Source organism: Chamaea fasciata, unplaced genomic scaffold (genome assembly GCF_029207755.1).
Source record: "Chamaea fasciata isolate MVZ Bird 193981 ecotype frontalis unplaced genomic scaffold, bChaFas1.0.hap1 SCAF_7, whole genome shotgun sequence".
Taxonomy (NCBI): Eukaryota; Metazoa; Chordata; class Aves; order Passeriformes; family Sylviidae; genus Chamaea; species Chamaea fasciata.
In genome coordinates, this window is record NW_027094092.1 from 46,358,599 (window position 1) to 46,381,492 (window position 22,894).

The following is a 22,894-nucleotide window of genomic DNA, read 5'->3' on the forward strand; positions in this document are numbered from 1 at the left end:
ACTCATTTAGCTGTCCATCAGCCAAATTCAGATGACTGTTATTATCTAAGCAAATGAGGAGACTCTCTGTTTTATGATGTATTTTATGAAATAGATTCCATACAATATCCATAGAGTTATCTGTAGGATGGGATAAATCTGTCCTAGGTAATAGTAAAGCCCTGTTTATCCTTCTTGCAACATTGCATAAAAATAGAAGCACAAACATACTGCAAAGCATGCAACAGCGAGAATTTATCTACACAGATGGTGTAGAAAAAAAAAAGTAAGATCAACTATCCAGTGGTAACTTCTCTTCCAAAAGAAATCCTTTATCACTGTTTAAAAAGCCTTTAATAAGCAGAACTGCAATAAATGGGGGGGAAAGAAGACTGCTGGGGAAAAAAAAAAAGACCCATCTTCAAATCCATCTCCTCTTGAAATGAATGAGATGAGAATCGAGGAAAAATAAACATGAGATAAAGCGTAGAAAGGAAACATGACATTCACTCACATAAAATTTTCTGGATATTCACTCAAGGCCATATCAATGATATTCAAAGCATCATGATAGTGTTTCTGGGCTGATAGCAAGAGTGCAAGGAGATGAAGAGAGTTGGCATCATCTCCTTGTAGCTGCAGAGCCTGACGAACATAACCCAAAGCTTCTGGTATCTGATTTAAAAAATAAAAAAAGGCAGAAAAAGAAAGCACCACTATTAGAAGTATTGCCTTTTACTTGATTGACATCCATAAAATTTTCAAAATGCTCACCCAGATAACATGTAGAATTCTGTACACTCCTGTAAGACACTACTCAGAAGTTTAAAATGGACCTGATGTTCTACAGTGAACGCTGAAAATTAAATAATATGTTTACCCTGGAAAGTACGATACATATTTTCATAAAACAGTCACTTTCAATCCATTAAAATATTCTCTTTTCAGTCCTGGCAATATTTCTATATGATTTTGAAAATATTTTAATTGCAGTGCTTAACTGAAATGTACAGTTAGACAGCAGCAGTAACTTTTCTCTATGTAGAATTTCATTGTCTCCTCAGCTGCCCGTGTTTTTGTTCAAAGTAAGTACAGTAAGTGTTAAAACCAAGAAATTTAATTAAGCAACACAAGTATTTTGGAATTCAGAATGTACAGGGTCAAAACCTGCTCCTCAAAAATATTTGTGCTAGTAAACTGACAATCCATTCCACTCTAACGTGACATAGTCCAAGTTCTGTGCTACTCATTAGCAATGAAAAGTAGTCACTGGAGAATGTAAACAACTGTGCTCAGGGCTATTTTGTGAAATAAACATGACACAGGAAGAGGCTTACCATGACATACAGAAAGCAGTTCCACATTATGCAAATTCATGTGATGTATGGAAGAATGCCTTAAACATAACAGCTGTACAAGCTGGACTAAGCTCTGATCTCTTTTACAGCAATAAAATATTTTCCAGTCTTCCTAATCACATTTTGTGATTTTGTCCACAATAACCAAGCCTCACACAGGAATTCAGGAAGGGCACAGATATTAGCAGGTACTCAAGATTTAATCACTGTAAAGATCATTAAAGACTACATTCAAGAGCTTCACTCTCTAGGATTTGAGCAGATATTACACATAATAGGTAAAAACACCTTAAAAACTGACTTTTTTCTCTCTCTGTCTAACAACATAAATACTGAAGTAAGTGGAATTACTTCTGTCTTATTTCTGATCCTAGGGCTGGAAATATTGGCAGAACTCTGGAGAAGTGCGTAAGACTGAAGGTGTTTGGAGGCAGTATTCCAGGGTTTTTTCCATATATATGAATATGTGCACAAGGAAAAAAAAGAGGTTTTTATTGAAGAAATCTTCATATCTATTCATCAACAGTTACAAATTCTAATTTCAGATGACAGTATGATGCTGCACTTTTAAAACACAACTAACCTGTCTGGATATGGCAAGCTGCAGTGCCAAGTAAAATGCTGCCAAATGATCCATTGGAGACAAACTGTGAGCCCTTAAAAGAAAGAAACAAAATTAAAAGTGATTTTTTTCCTCTGTTCAGACAGGTTAGACATACCCATAAATGCATATATAATCATTTATTCATATTCAGATCTCTTCACGATGTGCATACTCATATTTTGATTCAAGTAGTGTTCATTTAAGCAAGTTGTCTTATGCTTCTCAATCATATTTGATTTAAAGGAAGCACCTTGGGACATGAAATATCATTTCTAATAGAAAATAATTAAGTCATTTCTGCTTAAATCTTAAAAAAAATATATATCTTTAATAAAAATTCTTCTTCAAATAAATTATACTCCTATACAGTCATTTGATGCCATTACTTAGAATATTTATAAGAAAAAATTCATAAAATGAAATTTTCTTACAGGAAAAAAGGGAAAAAACATCCAAACATGAATTCCCCAGAACACCATGCCTTTAAAGAGATGAATTATATTAACTTTTTTCCACTTTTTAAAAAAAAAATGTTTGTTCTCTTCTTTTTAATATTTTTGTCAAATGCACACTCTGAGTCTTAGTCATTTTACTAGCCTACAGAAAATCTTGTAATACACTCTACTTCTCCCCTGTGATACAATCTTTCTGCTGCATGATAAGAGCTTTTTAGCAGGGGGATGCTTGAGAATAAAGACAAAAAAAAACCTATGGCTGTACCCCACAATGATGCGTAGTAAGTACTGGGCAGGAGCCTGGAACGATTTTTTTATTTACATTTTTTGCATTCTTTTAATGGAGTCTCATTTAGAACTATAATGTGCAATAATCATCTTTGGAACATCTAGAGAGTTGCTTCCGTTGGGAGGAAGCATCAAAATTGACCTTTAAACCACTAAAACCACAGAGAACCTTCTGCTTCTGACCTGTGCATTTCTGTCTTCTCAAGTCCAAACAGCTGCACAAGTCCGTTAGCTTAGTAACTACACCCAACATGCTTCAAAGAAGTTTTAAGTTATTAAGAGACAACTCCATATTTTGTTAATTTCACCTGTAAATTGGAGACTAGATGCATAGGCAAAGTCTAATAGGGTCCAGTCCTTTTTTAAATTTAAATTCACAAATTAAGCAATACTAAACAAGAACAAGAGATTTTTACTTAGAGAGTGCTTCTTCAGCCACCCAAGCTTCAGAGAGTGAAAGAATAAAGCTGTTAGTATCTATCTACCATTTGGTGAGTTCTGTGAAACTTCAGTTCACACCAACCACAGGAAAAGCACTGAAAGTCTTCCAAAATTACAAAAGTTAGTGAAACAAGCACCTTCTTGAAAGGCCACCATCACAAATTGGTAAGCCTTGAAATCTGGCCCAGGCAAGGGTCCAAAATGTAACTGTATTTCATCAGGACCTCTATTTCTACAGGAATTGGCCCTCTAGATGGGTGATTTTAAAAATCCACAAAAAATTATTAAAAAAAAAAAAGGCTCGTCAAAATACCGAGTCCAGTACAGGCTGCTTGCTTTATAAACTGGTAGAAGACAAAGATTTCAACTTCCATCTCCTGGAAAACTTCTATTTTTCAGATGTGCTACGAGAAAGTAGGCATGACTGGTATGCTGGGTGAAAGACAACATAACACACAACCAAGCAACAATATTTGAACAGAGACTGAGAAAGAGTAATTCCACAGTGATATGAAGCTGAATATTGACACGACCTCACAATGTGCTTTTACCGGCAGAAAGCCAACCACGTGTTGGGCTGCATCAAAAGAAGTCTGACCACAGACCAAAGGAGGTGATTGTCCCTTTCTACTCCACACTCATGTGACCCTGCCTGGAGTACTGTGTCCAGGTGTGGGGTCCCCAGCATAGGGAGGATGTGGACCTGTAGGTGTAAGTCCAGAGGAGGGCCACAAAATGGACCAGAGAGCTAAAGCACCTCTCCTTTAGAGACAAGCTGAGAGAGTTGGGATTGTTCAACCTGGAGAACAGAAGGCTCAGAAGACGTTACAGCACCTTCCAGTACCTAAAAGGGTCATACAGGAGAGCTGGAGAGGAGGTTTCTACAAAGGTATGCATGGATAGGAAAAGGGGTAGTGTCTTCAAACTGGAAGAGAGTAGGTTTAGGTTAGAAATTAGGAAGAATTTCTTCACTATGAGGGTGGTGAGGCACTGGAACACATCCAGAGAAGTTGTGGATGTCCCATCCCTAGCAGTGTTCAAGGCCAGGCTGAAGGGGGCTTTGAGCCATCCAAAAAGTTGACTCTCAGAATTTAGAGAATCACTATTCTGAACTGGAGAACAGGGTCAGCAGACACTGAACAGGAATGGGTTAGCTTCACACTATCCTCCATTTCACCCCTTGCTGTTTCAAAGAGCCCTCAAAAGAAAACAATTCACTATTAGGGTCTCAAAAGTAGTGAATGCACAGACTTGGCGAAAAATGGTTAGCATATTATTTTTGAAACAGTGATAATTAAATCAGTAGTGGTAAGAGAGACAGGTGAGGAACTGAGGTATAAACCAGGAGGTAGAAAGTTCCGTTTCAACATGGAGAAACTGCTGAAGTAGTAAAAATCTTAATTAAAACCACTAAGGAACAGAAGAGCAAAGATATGTTAAAACATATTTACATAGAGAGGAATTGCTAAGACAAGACAGAAAAAAGGACCAACACATACCAGCCTCACTCTAAAGTTACCTGCCAAACACTTTTTCAACACTATCCCCTCAGATACAAAATCACCATTAAAAAGCCAGGACTACTTTTCCCATTAATGCACAAGTCTGTTTCCCTACATTTAGGTTTATGTCACCAAAGAAGGGTTTTCAAGGGTATATAAACATAAAAGACATATTTAGATGTTGCAGCACTTTTACCAGCTTTGTCATCAAGATTCGTTTCTTCTATAATTAGGGTAGAAATGTTCTCATTCACCTGTTTACTGTCTTTTCGTTTGCAGAGTCCATGAGTATGAACTACTGTCATCCCCAATGGCACAGCTTCCAAGTAATGCACTTGGAAGATGACATTTCCACTGTCATTGCCTACACTGTTACATTTCCAGATAGAATTTTTATTTTCCCCTAGCTTACTACCTCAAAACCTGCATTTCACCCCTCAGTCCCAGCAGCATGGCCTCAATTATTGCTCTGCTTCTACAGAGATAATTGCAAAGGGCTTTCTATACAGTCTGATCAGTGGACAGCTCTTAGAAATACTATCTCACTGAACCACAACTTGAAACCTTATATTGTGTGTTCTTTCCTACTATATCAGAATATTGAGCAAATATTTTATACTAGAGCGCAACACAAATGTCTTTAAATAAAGGGAAATCCTTAGAAATCAATTTAGGTAATGCTGGCAGAAAATGATGGAAATAAATGCTAAAGAAATACATTCTGTTCTCATGACGGGAAACTCCCAGAGGTGAAGTTGTCATTACACAATCTTTTACAAGTCTCTCTTTTTAGCACATAATAAAAGCTTTGAACTACATATAGCAGAAGAAAATGGAAAGATCAACACCCACTCACCTCTGAAATGCAAGAAGAGCCTTTCTCTGCAAGACCTCTTGCATCCCTCGCAAAGATGCTAAAAAGGATATATTTAATCAGTGATGCGAACGATGATGAGGTTTCATTCCACACACTAATTGAAGAAGCTTTAATACATTGACTGAAAAAATGGTTGCACACAGAAGCTTTAATGTCTACCATTCTGCCAGGTATCCTTTTTTAGGCAGCATGGGAATTTCCAAATGTTTAGGAATGTTTATTCCTATCTTACCATCAGTAGCCTGCAGACTGTAAGTCAATCCCAGTGCCAAGTAGCCTTTTGCTTTGAACTCTGATGTTTTGTCTCCGAAATCAACAACTGCTTTGGCAAATCTTTCAGCTTCTTCCAACTGAAAATATTACAAAACATTCATGTAAGTCTAAAACTAGCTAAATCTTACATTATAATCATAAGAATGCTCAGAATATATATTATGCAAACTGAACCTGTTAAAATCTCAGCCATGATTGCTTTAAAGGACTATTTCAGTTTTCAATAGACTTCGTTTTCATGCTAAATATGAAATAAACCCCACAGATTTTAAGCCTATTCCTATGATTGAGAGAAATCTGGCACAAAGCACACTTACTGTGCTTTTGCCTTTTTTCTTCTTTCTTCTTCTTTTTTTTTTGAATAAAAAGGTATTTCTGGTCCATATACCCCATCTACTATTTCTGCACTTTATAAATAGAGTCCTTGACCCATGAACCATTTATTTAGAAAATCAATCACAAGAACTATGGCTCTAACCCTGTCAAAAAACCAGTAAATCCATGCAGAAGTTTGCTTCGAATACTGCATTGCTGAATGGATGCAAACTCATAAACAGAGAAACGCGTAAAAATCAAGGTTTAACTGCCATGCTAGCACACTATTTAATAATCTAGAAAGAAAAAAAGCCCCTTTGAATCCATTCCAGTAACTGTAAACGCTAAGTACAGTAAGCTACTCCATACGGACTCAATCCATAGGGAACAATTTACAGAACTAGGATATACCTTAATTAAGGCTGTATTTTGTCAGCCTCAACAAGTCATGTTTGTGCTACTACACCATTTTCTCAATTTCTATATGTGATCTTTCCCTTCTCCTTCTTTTATAAATATACTCATTCTTCTAAAAAATACACAAGTATCTTGAAAACAACATGATGATCTCTGATCACTTTCATGTTTTTTGTACAGATACACCCAGTTCAAGTTCATCTAAAATACTAAACTATCCCTACTACAAATTCATAAACCACAGCTGCCTGCAAACATGGGAGCACCAGAAGAGTCCTTGATTATAAGAGCTTTGCCTCATTATCTTCCAGAAAGTTATTTTCCTCTTGCAGAAAATAACAGAAGTCTAAGTTGCATTTATGATCTGTCTTCCAATGTTTCAATTTCTATATATTTTAAGCTATGTCTTAGGCCAGTATCAGAACATGCTACCTTGATAAACATAACCACTGTCAGTATTTCAAATTAGCCATTCAAACAGTGATGTACATGTGCATGTACATATCTGTGCTGTGTTTTTAGATATGCCCAAGTGCATGCAGTCACTGTGCAAAAGTATTTGCTACATCTCTAAATTAAGATTTTAGTACAGCTCTTGCTGAGAAGACAGAGGGCAAAGCTTACCCAGTGCAGAGATCCCATGCAGAGCTTTGCAGCAAGGAGTGGAATAGTTGCATCATCTGGTTTCAAACGTATACATTCCTTCAAGACTTTAACAGCTCGAGCAGACTGTTTAAAACATTTTCCATTTAAATTACTAAAACCATAAATATGTTTCACAGACAGAAGATTCCTATTTCCACCATTTACTTTATTTTTCCTTTGCAAAGGAGACATTACTACACATTTTGTTGACAATTGGTTAAAGTTCCTCAAACCAGTGAAAGACAAGGCTTCAGGCACTGCTATTGTTACTTAACTCCCACGAACTTTCGCTAAGCATCCCCAGAGAAACATCTGCTAAGAATGTAATTCCAATGGTACACAATTCAGAAAAGAGTTTTGAGATGCATTTAAAATTTTGCTAGGCCTGTAAACTCATAGCATTTGAGCCAGGCAAACGAAAAAGAAGGAACACAAGAGAGTTTTCTAAACAAGCAGTGTTCTGGTGTTCTTTGGGAGTTAAAACAGCACATAGGAATAGGTCTGATGTAAGATAGAATGGCATTGCTCCTCCTTTACTTTTAATTTATTTGCCTCCATCCAATCACAGTTTGGAAGATAACTCAAGGTAAATAGAGTTGGAAGAAGAACCGAGTCTCTTCAGAAACCATGTGCCACTAAAATATTTTCCAAGGGAAATACATTCATTTTCCCCATTCTGAAAATAAGCAAAATATCCCCACTGAGAATGATATTTTAGAAAATTAGTTGTTTGCATTACAGGACTAATGTATTTTCTGTAACATGACAGCGAAAAGCAAAAAGAACGTAAAAAAGAGAATTGCATCTAAAAGCTTAAGTTCCTAGTTTATATATTTTTTTAAAAAAATCTATTAGTTGCACATACACAGTCTCAAAGGCAGCAACATTAAAGAAGAAAAAGCCAGAAATTTCCAAAGGGAAAAAAAAAAAAGGAAGAGCACCATGAATCAGCATTAATTTGTACCTAAGTATAAAATAAACTAAGTCATCGAAAGCACACTTAAACAAGTTTTACAGAATAATAGGATCTGGTATGATTCACTGCTTGTATTAAAACAGCTTATTTTAAGATTATTGCCAAGATAGTTATTATCATCACCTAAGTTAGAAACTATTCAAATAACAACATTATTTGTACAGCACTGAAAATAAATTCAGGAGTATGGCATACTTAGTTGATTCAAGGATTAGAATTATTTTCAAAAACACTACAGATCAAAATTATGGAAGGGAACATTTTTATCAAATGCCATCAATACAAGAATTATATGAAAAAAATTAGACTTACTTTTCCTGCTGCCATCAAGGACAATGCAAACTGATACCAGAGATGGAACTCTTCAAACGCAAACTTCATGGCTCTTTCTAAACACTAAATATGGAGAGGAAATTGTTATTTAAGGTTGTGTTCTTCAATTATTGAGAAGATATACTAGTATTAAGATTTTGTATAGACTCTTACCTAACATACATGTAATAAAAAAAATTAAATTACTCAAATACATGAAAATAGCTACCAGATTCTATGGAAAAGAATATAACAGAAAACTGATTTCCCATATACTATGTTTGTTTAACTACTCCTGCTGGTACTGTATAATGTAGTCTGAAAGAAGGAGTTATGAATATCAGCTTACTGAAGATACCAACTGTAAACATTTGAGATAAGTCTTAAGTGAAAAGAAAAATTTTACACACTCTCTTCCTGAGTTGTAAATACTTAAGAAACAGTGGTATCACAAGCAGTTACAAGTAGAATTTAAAAGATTCACCTTGAAGTATTATTTCTATAAAAATCTTAACTTTACACTTCATATTCTGTTGAGATTTTAAGTGAACTAACTGAATGCCAAAAGGAAATTCATTATTAATACACTGAAATTAAATAATGAAATTAACATTATATACTAATTTTGAATGTTTCGTATCTGCTACTGCCAATAAGAATTATTTCATCTTGCTATGTTAATTTTAACTAATCAGGCCAGTTGTATATAGTAGAAAGGTGAAACACTTTTCTGGAATAAATGGATTTAGGAATTAATTTTCTAGTCTGCAGAGTCCAATTACATGAAGCAGCTTTCTGCTCTGACAGCTACAGTGTATATGGTAAACCATAAAAACATGAATTATTTTTCCCATACAAACTCAGCCTTAACATTACAGAAAGCACAACCAGGTGCGCAGCGTGTTTCCACACTACACCAGAATCTGAAGTGAGGAACAGCACTGAAGAGGAAACCAAACAGAAGTGCATTATCTGCTACATGTAATTAATGTATGCTAGAATTAATGCTACTACACAATGTCCATTATAAAGACTACTACCTAATAGAATTTTTATTACATTATTTTAAAGCAGTTATTTTCTTTATGATTTGACATGATCTTAGAAATACTTCCTAATATTGCTGTTAAAAGTTCATCATCAGATTGCATGTGTAGTAAGTTAATTAAATGTCTGCTATGAAAAACAAGACAATTTATTTTCTGATTGGACTTTTCATAAGTGGAAACGAAAAGAGCACACAAAGGAACAAGTAAGTTTTGTGTGATTTCTTCTATTATTTTAGATACTTCACAGGGATGCATACATAAGGCTCACTGTACTGTAAAAAAAGTAAAATTTCTTTTCTAGACCTTGCTCAATTAAAATCAATTACCATTTCCAGCTGCAGAAAATGAGGTTTAAGAAACTGATACTACAGGGTTTTAACATTTTGCAGTTATAAGGGCACAGGACACAACTGTAGATTATCCTAAAAGGGCTGAGTTTCAACATACTAATATTATATCTACCATTCCTTTTGCTTAACTTCAAATTCTATTTTCTTGGCCCTGTGCGGTAAGAAAAGTGACAAGTTAGGTGGTTTTTCTTTTCTTTGTGAGATGACAGAACTGGCTGTTAGCATATGTGGCAACAAGGGATGAACAGATGGATGTGTGTGTGACCTATGCAACATGGACACCTCTTAAACTGGGTTCTCCTGAACAAAGTCACAATAAGGAATTTCAATGACCTACAGGCTCTAACAAGAAATACATAACAAGCAATAGTCACCAGGCAGGCTGGAAGTTAAGATAACCTTCAGGATAAGGGCAACTGACTGAACTACTTGAGAACACATTCAGCACAATCCCTCTCCTAGGGAAAATGCCATTGTTGCTATTGCACTGCAAATAATCACAAATCACTGTGTGAACAGGCTATGTCGAACACATTACTGAATTTGGTTGTTTATCACTATGGTCTCCTGAAAAGTATATGCCTGAAGTTATAGAGCTGAAAGGTGAAATTATGAAAATGTAGGAAAATATTTGGTCTGGAAGACATCTCTTCTGGTAGGACACTTACAAGCTCAACATCATGCATCCTAAAGCTTAAAAACGGACTTGATTACAACCAGAGTACTTTTGTTTAGGAAAGACCTGAGTTTAAAGTTCCTTCATCTAGTTGAGGCTACCCTAAGAAACTGAAAGCTCATTATATACAAACGTGATAAAAACATGAGCCCTTTTCAGTTAAGAACGTGACTTGGCATTAGAACAGTTTAACAAGGATGAGACAGATTTTTGATCATTTAGTATTCTTATATAACAACCAACTACTTCTGTAAGTAATCAGCTATATCTAAACCAAAAGGCAGCAATGAGATATTGGAACTGGTGGGTGAATACCATTTCCACAGTTCGAATAATTCTCCAATTTCTGATTTAATCTACAACAGCTCCACTAGAGCAATCCAAATCAGCTCAAAGAGAATGAAGTCCTAAAAAATTAAATGCCTATTATATAACTGAACAGAATGTTTTAACATTTCTGAATATGTGTTTATAATACTTCAAATTATAGAAGTTACAGATTATCAGCAGTAGGATTTGAGGGCAGATATCTTCTACTCACTAAACTGTAAGAGCTTCTTAAAGTCTGTGCTTTCCACTGTGCTTTGGATGACAAGGACAGGAAGAAATTAGATGTTCTAATAATTTCCTGATAAGATCCTGCTGAAGCTGTGTATCTAGGACATTTGTATGCTAAAATAAGTATTGTTTATTATACCAGGTCTTCATAAGATGATTTTTTTCCATTTTCAGAAAAGATACTTCATGTACATATGACAAATGCATTTTAATTGTTCTGTACTGAAAATATTTTTCAAACATGGTGGAATTATTTTCTTTTTTTCAAAAAGAACATTTCAAAAGAATATACATACAATTTTGTTGGAATATTACTACCAATATGCTAGACTAAAAGATGCTAGATTAAAAAACAAACAAACAAAAAAAAACAAACAACAAAAAACCCCCACCCTCTGAAAAACCAAACCAAACTAATGGAAAACACCCCCCCCCCCCCCCGAAAACCAGAACAAAACAAATAAAACAAAACAAAACAAACCCCAAGAAGAAAAGGCCTTGAAACAAGCCTCAGGTAGATTTCACCTTTCAAAGCCTAAGGCCATGACTAAAAAAACTCAACTAAGCAGCCTGTCAAACATGGAGTCTCTTCTTCTTTCCAGATATTTATGGTCCTGCTTTTGTCTGCAACGAAGATCACTACCAGCATAAGAAACTCCTAAAAGGCCCTGAAATCAAAGGTCTAAGTCAAGTTAAAACATCTTCCACTACTTAGAACATTCAATTGTGCTCAAAGCACAGAAGGAATCAGCTACAGTGTGGCAAACAAATGCTATGCTTTTCTCTGTGTGAGGGGATTATAAGTCTTTATTCTACCCTTCAGGGCAACATCCTACACTTCAAGACACTCAGCTAAGAACATTGCTAAGAGATGCCTCTAGCTTTTCTGATGAAACTAAAAACCCTCCATGTTAAGACAGGTAAGAAGTACTACAAGCAAGAAGTTGCATCTATTGTGACATAAATACTATTGTAGGTGTCCCAAAGGAGACAGCAGAGAATTCCAGGATCCTGCGATGTTCCCATAAAAATAATGGTTCTTTAACATTCTAAAAAAGACAAAAAATCCACAACAAAAAAACCGCAACAAAACCATCATGACACGAGACAAAATGTAAGAATCAGATTTGGAACCCAGGGCTCTTCTATCAGCCTAGTTCTTAGTCTAGTATATGAAATTGAAAGTTTGCCAGTCACTTAGCAAAAAAAAAGAAACCAAAGTTTTCATGGGTTTTTTGGCCTCTTACTGTTTTGGTTTTTTTAAAATACTTGCTGATGTCTCTTGTTTCAGAAGTTCTAGACTGAAACACACAGAGGGCCACCTCTTGCACATTTGGTGCAACCACCTAACACTCTGTAAAGGTGATAGTGTCTGTAGTGGCAAGTAAATGGAAATATTCCTGATTAGATTATGTTGTAGGGCCAATCCTGTGTGAGCTTCGTACTCCTTTGTTCTGTGAAACATCTTCCATTGTACTGATTTAAACTGACTTGAATCCCAACCGGCATCTATGAAGTACTTTCAAGAAAAAGAATAATCAAATTGAGGGTTTAACATCGCATGACATACAGATAAATGTGTGACCATCAACATTCACCAGAGAAGAACCAGAGCACTTTTTTTCATCTTTTTCTTAATAGAAGTCCTCTATTATGGTAGAGAGAAACCATTTCTCAACAAATCATTTCCTGGGTATGCCTTCATATTCTTTCTGGAGACAAGTAATTAATTGTGGTCAGCAACAGTATCCCACTGCTGGGTGAGCACTGTTTGAGCAGCACGAAGATCTGCTCTGCCCAAAGAGCTGTAGCTGTTTCACAGGTATAAAACTGTTAACAATACCTGGCAGTTTCCTGGAGAAGCTGCCACAATCTAACAAAACACAAGCATGCTACATAATGAAACATCAGACATTGAGGTAAGTAACACATTTTCCAAAGACCTGAAAATTGTTTTATTAACTTTATTTCCTTTTCATGAACTTCAAAACTATTACAAACTGTAAGGACTATAGATCACCTCAAATATTAAGAAGTGTAAAAGAAATTTTTCTTCTGCAATCCTTTTTCATTCATAACAAGTATTTTTTCTAGGAAGTTGTATCTATCATTTCTATATCCAAAACATCATTTAATTTTTGCCATTCCTTCTTGCTCTCTCCATTTAATGCATATCCATGCATCCCCACCTAAAAATCATGTGAATTTCTGTAGCATTAAACATTTACCACACCTTCCACGCAACTTTTCTTGTTTGGCCACCTCAAGTCACTTGTATAAATTTAGACAGTAAATATTTTGGGGTGGAAACTACCTCCTGTATTTATAAAGCAGTCAGAATAACAGTGTCCTATATTTGTTCAGCCCTTTCTTACTACCACAGTTAACACGATTAACTGAAAACAGCAACAATGACACAGACTTCACTGTATTCACTATCAATAATCAATAATCACTATCAACAAACCTCTGAAAGCATTTCATATTGGCCTCTTCTTCCCAAGGCTATTGTAAGTAAATCATAGACTACAGATGCACTTTGCAAACTGATGATACGATCATTCTTGTGTTCGGGTATCCTGCTCAGTACAGCATCACGGTTAGCCTGAAACACACCACAGAAAGAAACCAAGTCAACCATCATAATTTGAGCTCTATTTTCACTCAAGTAACTACCATTCTACTCAGCCTCACAGTCTGTAGTTGCTATAAGGGATACAAAGAGATCTGATACTAATTTATAGGTAGAAAGCACTACCAACTTTATATATTAGTGGCAAGACTGATGTTTCTACATGGACCTATTTTTATTTACTTCATTCTAATTCCATAATCTAAGTAATGTATTTAAAACTATTGAAGAGTTCTCAGAAAAAAAATAAAAAAGGCATATTTTCAATATAATGGATGTTCATCTACAAAAATTTCTTTTTATTTTTTCTGTGCAAGTAAAACATATTAAAAGGATCTTCAAATCTTCTATTCCAGCTTTTGTAAAATAAGGCAATCAACTTATTTTCTCTTCACAACATTATTACACTATCATCTCACTTGTGAATGGTAACATGCCCAGGATAACCCACAATCACCTTCAGGAGTACTACTGAGAAGCGAAAACTGATCCTGGTTCTGAGCACAGCTTTGGAATCGAGCCACATTTGCAGTAAGGGTTTGTACTTTCAAACCTGTTTTGTGAAAGGCACATTGCGAACTTAATTCCTTAAGTAAAGTGTTCCTTTTGGGAAGGAAGAAAGCTGAGCTAGAAATGGATTAAATGAATTGACTGTGTTCACAGGGAAATCATGTTCAAGAGCAAAGAACAAAATTCAGGTCTCAGAGTAGTTAGCACCTCACTGAACTATCCAGTGCTTCTCCCACTTTACCATCAAGCCTCTGAAAACACATTATCTTGCTATCCTAACTGTTTCTAGTTGTTTTGGTCTTTAATATTCCCATTGGTACAAATGCTAGTATATCTGGTAGTCTGCAATCAGAACTCAAAGATACTTCTCTCTCTCCTCATCCCCCTCTTTATTTTTTATTTCACAGGGCATGCCCCCTTTAGTACATTTATTTAAAAACACTAAATTTTAATAGGCAACTTATTTCCCCCTCTTTCAGACACAAAAAAACGACACATAATAAGGGATAATAATTTTTTCTCCACTTTAACAGGGTAACATTTTAAGCTCTGAACAAACTCAATACGTCTTTAAAATCAGAATAATTAAATATTGAAATTTTTTCAAAGAGATACATGGAGTGTAAAATGCACAGACATCTCAGGAGTTATTAACTGAATAATCCACACCCCAGTTTGAAACAACTTCACACATGCACACACACACACACCCCCAAACAGACATTTTGCTTTCTTTTGATCAAGAAGTCTTTGGCTTTTACTTTTCACACTGCATAAATATTTAGTCAACTTCAAGAACTTCTTTTTAATTCCACCTCTAACCACTATTTGACTCAGCTATTTGCAAGTTTTGAACAAGCTGTGAACTAGCACTTCTTTTGAAACAGTGGTTGACAATGCCAAAGCACAAGGATGTCTCCTAATTCTTACAGATATCTTTGTGCATTTGAACAATCATTTTCTTGATAATTATAAAACAGAATGTATGTAGGAATTTAAGTGCTCAGTATTTCAGAACTGCCATGGTCTCAGACACTCTAAGTTGACAGCGGAACTGCAATGTGTAATCTGGCCACATGTACACACTTTAAGCCTGTAACACATTTAAGCAGTGTAACTCAGGGCAGCCTCAGTGAAAGGAAGGATATTTTTCCACTGGTTAACAATCTCACACAAAGCTGAGCCCAGAAGGTGGTGATCAGTGACACCAAGTCTAGTTGGAGGCCAGTAACTAGCAGTGTGTCCCAGAGAGTGATACTGGGCCTGATCCCGAGCATGTTTGCTGAGCTGATATGCCAAAGGGCTGTGCTGCCATCCAGAGGGACCTCAACAGGCTGGAGGAACGAGCTGACAGGAACCTCAGAAAAGCCTTCAGCAAAGTCCTGCACCTGGGAGGGAACAAACCCAGGCACCATACAAGTTGGGCACTCCCCAGCTCAAAGGCAGCTTTACAGGAACGCACTTGGGGGTCCTGGTGGACACCCAAGGTGACCAGGAGCCAGCAAGCTGCCCCAGCTGGAATAAAGGTTATCGATAGTCCAGGCAGCATCAGCAGGAGTGTTGCCAGCAGGTTGAGGGCAGTGATCCTTCCCCTCTGTCAGCACTGGCGAGGCCACATCTGCAGTATTGGGTCCAGTTCTGGACTCTCTAGTACAAGAGACATGGAGCTACTGCAGAGTCCAACAAATGCTCACTAGGATGTGTTAGACACCAGAGTGTCCTTTTACAAGGAAAGGCTGAGAGAGCTGTGACTCCTCAGCCTGGAAAAGACAATGCTCAGGAGGGAAGCCTTATCTGAAGTGAGGATACAAGGAAGAGGGAGCCAGGCTCTTTCCACTGGTGTCCAGTGACAGGACTAGAGGCAATGGACATGAACTGAAACACTGAAGGCCCCCTCTGAAGATCAGGAACCTTTTTTTTTTCTTTTTTTTTTTTTTTCCTTTCTTTTTTTTTTTTTGCTGTGAGGGTTAACGAGCAGTGGTACAGGCTGCCCAGGGAGGCTGTGGAATCCCTCTCCTTGGAGATACTCAAAAGATGTCTGGAGAGGTGTAGCCTGCTCCTCTGTGATGGCCCTGCATGAACAAGAGGGCCAGACAAAATGACCTCCAGAAGTCCCTTCCAAACATAATCATTCTGTTATTCTGTTACCACAACTCAGCTGACATGCTGCAACACATACATGCACTGTTAACATGAGGATGTCAGATCATAGAACCACAGGATGATTTGGGCTGGAAGGAACCTTTAAAGGTGATCCTGTCATGGGCAGGGACACTTTCCACCAGACCAGATTGCTCAGAATCCTCTCCAGCCTTGCTTTGACTGGGGTGTTTTCTTACTAATTCACTGCCAATGAAAGTAAGGGATCATACTACTTTAATAACACAATAGCATATCAAAATACCAACTGTTACTCAGTCTTCTCTAACTGTTATTTCTTTCCTAAATACTAGTTTCAGAACCATAAAGCACATACTACTTTACAACTACTACAGCTAAAAAGTTAGCATGCACTGAAGCTGAAAGAACAAGTCTCAACTCTCAGAAAGGTAAGTTTGTAATGATGAATATTTTTATGCTCAATCTTCCCCCTTCCCCCCTCCAAAACTAATTTGAACAAATGACTTAGCCAAAGTAAGTCAATCATGTCAAAGATTTTATACTCCCCCAAAAGAAACTCTTTTGCCTGAAATAATCTGCAATAATTACTGTAAAAAAATTGAAAGCGTGCTACAGGTATATGCTCTACAGTGACAGCACTTGATATAATCAGGCAGATCTAATTCACAAAGGAAAAGCTGTAAGTAACCTGAAATGACACTTAACAAGGCAGTTCTTTTAATTTGGTTTTTGGCTTCTTAATGATGATATGTAAGGAACTACACATGCAAGCACAGCAATCAGTAGTCAGATCTTGCAGAACTGGGGCTGCTTTCTCTTCACAGCAATACCACAGTTCACATGAGAATTCTCTACATCTTCACGCTCCTCAGGCACATAACAGAGAGAGACAGAGGCAGCACCTCTCTGTGGTAAGTATACACTGCAGCAAAACCAACATATGTGGAAATGTTTGCTCAGCTGATTTTTCTGTATTATGAGACCGAATTTCTATATTCTGTCATGAATATTGCAAGGCAGATCACTAGGAATGAGGAAAGCAGTTAGCACCACAATGTAAACATGTGCCACTTTAAAACAGTTAAACTAGGACAATGTTCACTAAAATGTTCTGATCCTATTCAACTGCAGCAAAAAGGAAATTATGCCAAAACATGTAAGCATTTGAATCACCTGTAGAACTTAAAAGACTACATCTCATTGATGTACAGTGAGACAGACTGCATGATGCCTGACACTGTAGAGGTTTCACCCCTCCAGTTAAAAAAAAACCAGCAAAAGCTCCAGCATTTAATTTTATCTGAGAACATAAAACTGACATGGTATGAGAATGTCAGTACGTGGCAGTCGATAGATGACTAGCAGAAAATAAGAAAGGTTGATAAAGGGCACAAGTAGACCATTGAATTGAATCATTTATTGAGGAAACAGAGACATTTAAAAAAAATAGTCCAGTAGCAAAGACTGAATGTCAGTATCATCAAAAATCATTTACAAATTTGAGTGACTGAAGTTTAAAGCACAAGGGAAGGTACTTTTTGGAGATGTTTATTATGCACTTCTACTAGTTTTTCATTTGTTTTTACCACAAAAATAATTTAGACTTTTTGTCTCTCTGAATAGCAACCAACTGGTCTAACAGTGGTTCATACTGGTAAGTGATGCCAGATGAAGGACCTGGTTTGACCACCTGCCTATGGCTGGAAGAAGGCTAGGTACAGCCAGTCCAAAGCAGAAAAAATTTGTAACACTTGCAGACCTCATCTCACTGGCTCAGAGGAACAAAAATTTGAGTTTCAGAAATAACTGCCTGCTTTTCTAACAGAAAATGAAAGACAAAGTGAAGGCTTGGGGGGAAAAAAAAGTCCTATTTTAATTAAAAACAAAACCCAATGAAAGCACAAACATACAGCAAAAGCACATTCATTCTATTTTACCTACCATAGATTCACTAATAAGCAGCAACAGTAAGGCTTCTTCTGTATTTTCTTGAGGACAGAAGATGCTGTACAAAATGAGAATTTAATTATTTAAGCAGAACACAATACTTTCATGAGTAGTTCACATATATATATTAAAAGCACTGTAAAAACTGGAAAATGTCCAAAAAAGAAAACAGAAAGTAACTTGCATAGAAAAATCAATTGGTTAAATTGTATTTCCTTGCAATGCTCTATATTTGCATTTCAGAAAAGTTGGCTGACCACAATAAAAGAACAAAACCACCACAAAGCTGTCAAGAGTTGAACTCATTCAAACATCTCAACATTGAACATAATTTGACAACTGTAAACACTAAACCCATAGTTTAACTGGGTTCTTACGCTGTCTGAGCTGAGCTGAATCTACATCATTGATTCAAGTGCTGGCAAGAGGAAAACTCACTCAAGAACAGAACTTTTGTATTTTAGGCAATATGTGGAGAAATACTTCTATCAGTCTTTCATGAGATATGCTTGAGAATTTTTTCTTAATGAATTCAATAGCTATGAATATTTTTAAATAGATCCATGACAATCTCCATCCGTTTGCCATAACCACTCCAAGTTCCAAGCAGTAGAATTATTAGCTTGTAATGAACTACACATCCTTCTAACTCCATGCTGAAGGTTCACATAGGACTAGTTTCCAGACTTTATTGCTTTCTCTGACTACTGGATGCTTCCTGAACACTCTTCCGTGCTGGTGGACAGACAACAGTAATCTGCACTGAGTACTGGCCAGAATTCATTTATCCATTCTCATACACACAAAAAAATCCCCCAAAGCAGTGACTCTTCAGATTTCTTCCTATGAACTATTTCTGAATTAGCACAAGTACTATTTCCTGTTAATTTAGTCCATTAGTTCCACAATTACCTATTAAAAAGTAGAAAATAATTAGTTGTTGTTAATAATCAATTCCTATGGGTCCCAAGGGTGTTTAAACTACAATACATTATAGACAGGAAACAAAACTTGTCTGACATTAAAACCTCTTTTCAGGCTTTTTTAAAGCACTAGAAATATAATCAGTAATTAAATGTCTGAAAAAAACCAGAAACTAAAAGACATCTGAATTCCAGGCAGTTTGAAAGCAACATTGTGAGCGTATTGTGGTACTACTATACAACAGCTAAGACCCCAGGGCAGCTGTTCTGTTGCTGTATTTTTATTTTTTAATCAACGCAACTGCTCACCAGATTTTTGAGAGCATTCTCAATCTTAGAATACATTTTTATTATTATATAACAAAGAAATTTCAAAACACAGTTAGTCATGAATAAGAACCACCCACGATAAAGAATGAGGAGTGATGAGGAAGCATCAGAGTGCTCCTTATTTAACATTCCACTCCTCTATACAGAAGTTAACAACCTGGAAGAAGATTTAACAACTGACAATTGTTGACAACCCAGAAAGCAGAATAATGACTGGAAAGAGCTGCTGGATAAATCACTCTCTCAGAGAAAGAAGGGATGCTGCCCCAAAGAGAACTACTAAAAAGTCACTTATCAAAACAAAAGCAAACATTATTTTCTCTTGCAATTTCAAACAGTTTTTTGTAGATATGTTGATGTTTGCCTCAAACAAGAACCTCTCCATGCAGAAATCAGTGAGAAATTTCTTTGACCTGTCTAAGCAAAAAGCTCAGTTAAGTTGATTGAACTCAGACATTTTCTTTCTCCTGATAAATGCAGGCACAGGAGTAATTTCAGTGTAACAGGGCAAAATAGGCAACTGAAAGCATGAAATGGTTATCAACCAAAGGCAAATCATGAAAGTTATGCTCAGCTGAAAAACAGGTTAAAGAAAACTGAAGAGGCAATAACACAGACCTAAAAAATGATAAATGCTATTGGCCAAATTACACTCATAATCCTCATAAGAACACAATGCAATTATCTAATGTCAGGCAACACACTTAGAAAAAAAACAGTGCATTGCAGACTCAGAGTTGGAGGTCAGAAGAAGACCTACGAAGAAATTTCCTACATATCATTGTCTTTGATACTTTCAGTCACTGCTGGAGATGAGATACTTGACTGGACATATTTTATGTGATATGGTATTAACCAGTCTGACATGATGAAAGGACTTAAATATATGCGCAGTTGGACTTGTGGAACTCCTCACCCACACGTGCCAAGAACAAGAGAACGAAACTGAACAAAGCCTCACTTGAGCAGGAAGAACATTGCTAAGAAGGATGAGTTGAGAATGGAGAACATAAGTTTGAAAGACTGAGCCTGAGAAACCTGCTGTAACTATTCTGGATGAAGGAAGGAGAATTGCTAGAAGTCTTTGAAGATAAAGGCCATTCTACTTTAATAACAGTAAAGGCACCATAATTTTGTGAGTTTGCTGCTGTGTAAAAGATTCATTAATGGAACTCTGCAATAAATACAGTTAAACTACTTAAATGGTGTCATATTGCAGGCATTTATGTTACAATATACAGATAATGTGAACACTAAACCATCTCTCCATTATGTAAGTAGGGCTACTTCTATAATCAAAATATTAACTTCCAAGAAAAATTTCAAATTCAAGGAAATGGCTATCTATATGGCTAACCCTAATGGTGATCAGTTTGGAAAAAAAAAGTTACATTTTCAAGAAGGAAGAAGCATACCATAGCTACTATAGAATTCACCATGAGAAATACCAGACAAAAAACAAACCAAAAACTATCACTTACCTGATTCAATAAAAGATTAGAACTGAACAAAAAGGTGGCATCATAAAGAAATGCCAAAACTAATCTGAGATGATTAGCTAAAAGGTAGCTGCCTTGGGAAATAAACAAGCTTTGAAACTGCTAGATGAATGTCTAGATAGGTTTTGTTTTTTCATAATGCTTCCCGGACCAACTTGAATCTCTGTATTGTTGAATCCTTACTCTCTATGATAAAGCAGAATAGATGTCTAGAAGCAGCACACAACTTCTAGAATGTGCAATATCTGATTTGCTACCCTGATCATGTTTTCTTTTGTATCCCACATATAACAAGAGAGATTGAGTCTATCACACACACCAGGATAGAAAAAGAAAATTGCTACAATTGAGAACAAAAGGTCTAATGTATACAGTGCAAACTTCCACTTGGAGAAGCATGTCTCTTCCTCAATAGTTCTCCTCAGGGAATCTATCTATACATTGCCAAATTTGTTCCATATTTTCAAAAATGTAAACTAAATTACACAGGGCACTGGGTAACAACTGCAATTACAGAAACAAAAGAGGTACAAACTCAGCCATACTTTTCTCCAGTGTATACCCGTGGTCTTCTACTGAGCACATAACTCTTAGTATTTGAACCTTTTCGAAGTGGATCATCAAGGGGTGATTGGTGAGGAGGATCTTCCAGTGGATTCCAGTAACTCTGTTCACACATACCTCGTAACAAAATTTCTGCAAGTTGTCTTGCTATTGTCTGAAAAAGCAAAAGATAAATATTTTCCCTAGAAATGCTGAACACAAACCCTTAAAAAATGCTCAGATTTTTTTCTAATGAGGACTACTTATATAGACTATATTTTTTTATTCTACAACATCCAAAAAACCAGGCATGATGCTGTTTAAAAAGTAAAAATATCCAGTTCAATTTTCTAAACACAAAGAAAAACAATGGCAATAACAAACAATTTTTCACTTTTATCAGTTAAATCCAGATACTTCTGAAGTATAAACAACCCAGCCGCTGCTCCTAAGATACTCAATAACCTTAAGATGCTCAATAACTCCTACTGCCTCTCCAGACCTGAATCAGTTGTGCGCATGGGAGAGACCACAGTGAAGAGAACCATGGCCAAAACCAGGATGATATTCCCTGAAGGAACTGCAGCCCAATGGAGGCACCCCATGCCGGAGCAGGGGAAAAGTGTGAGCAGTAGGGAGCAGCAGAGAGGAACTCACCACAACCCTCCACTCCTCATGCACCACCCAGGGAGTGGGAGGGTAGGGAAAGGAGGTGAAAGAGTCAGAAGTCAAAGAATGAAGTTGAGCCTGAGAAAACGGGGTGGATGGAAGGTGTTTCAGTTTCTTTGTTCCTCACCATCCCACTCTCTTTTAAGTGATAATAAGTTAATTTCTTCCAAGATGAGCCTGTTTTGCCAGTGACAGTAACTGGTAAGCAAACTCCCTGCCTTTATCTCGGACCTATCTCAGACCTTTTCTAGCTTACTGCCTCCCATGTGTTAAGGAAGGGGAGTTTGAGAGCAGCTGGGTGAGCATCTGGAAGCCACACAAGGTCAACCCACTACAGACAGTTATGGTCTGTGGGCAGAATGGGGCTTCTGACAACTGGTATTTGAAGGCACTGTGCTAGCTGCTTAGCTCTTGCTGAGCTACTGTTAAAGCTCAGCAAGAACGAAACAAGGTTGAAAATCAGCATGAAAAGTTTTATTTTGACCAACTACTATTGTCACCATACATTTAACTGCAGAAATACTTACATGGATATTATTTAATTAAATAATACTAATTTAAAGCTTTTAAGTCATCCTATAATCCCTAACTACCGTTAATGTTTCACACACACGCACACAACCTGCACAACTACGTTTCACAATG

The 22,894-nt window shown here is 36.6% G+C and overlaps 1 protein-coding gene across 2 annotated transcripts in view; it reads right to left on the reverse strand.

Annotated features, from left to right (window-relative positions):
• Positions 1 to 22,894, reverse strand: part of TTC7B (tetratricopeptide repeat domain 7B) — a 124,190-nt gene that overhangs the window by 58,358 nt on the left and 42,938 nt on the right. For both annotated transcript variants that reach the window (XM_066188654.1, XM_066188652.1), the window contains exons 7-15: positions 21,583 to 21,755; positions 18,280 to 18,343; positions 13,543 to 13,680; positions 8,443 to 8,526; positions 7,134 to 7,238; positions 5,737 to 5,854; positions 5,484 to 5,541; positions 1,921 to 1,993; positions 494 to 654 (exon numbers count right to left, since the gene is read on the reverse strand). In XM_066188654.1, the coding sequence (XP_066044751.1) occupies positions 494 to 654; positions 1,921 to 1,993; positions 5,484 to 5,541; positions 5,737 to 5,854; positions 7,134 to 7,238; positions 8,443 to 8,526; positions 13,543 to 13,680; positions 18,280 to 18,343; positions 21,583 to 21,755 (974 nt within the window). The remainder of the gene's footprint in view (positions 1 to 493; positions 655 to 1,920; positions 1,994 to 5,483; positions 5,542 to 5,736; positions 5,855 to 7,133; positions 7,239 to 8,442; positions 8,527 to 13,542; positions 13,681 to 18,279; positions 18,344 to 21,582; positions 21,756 to 22,894) is intronic.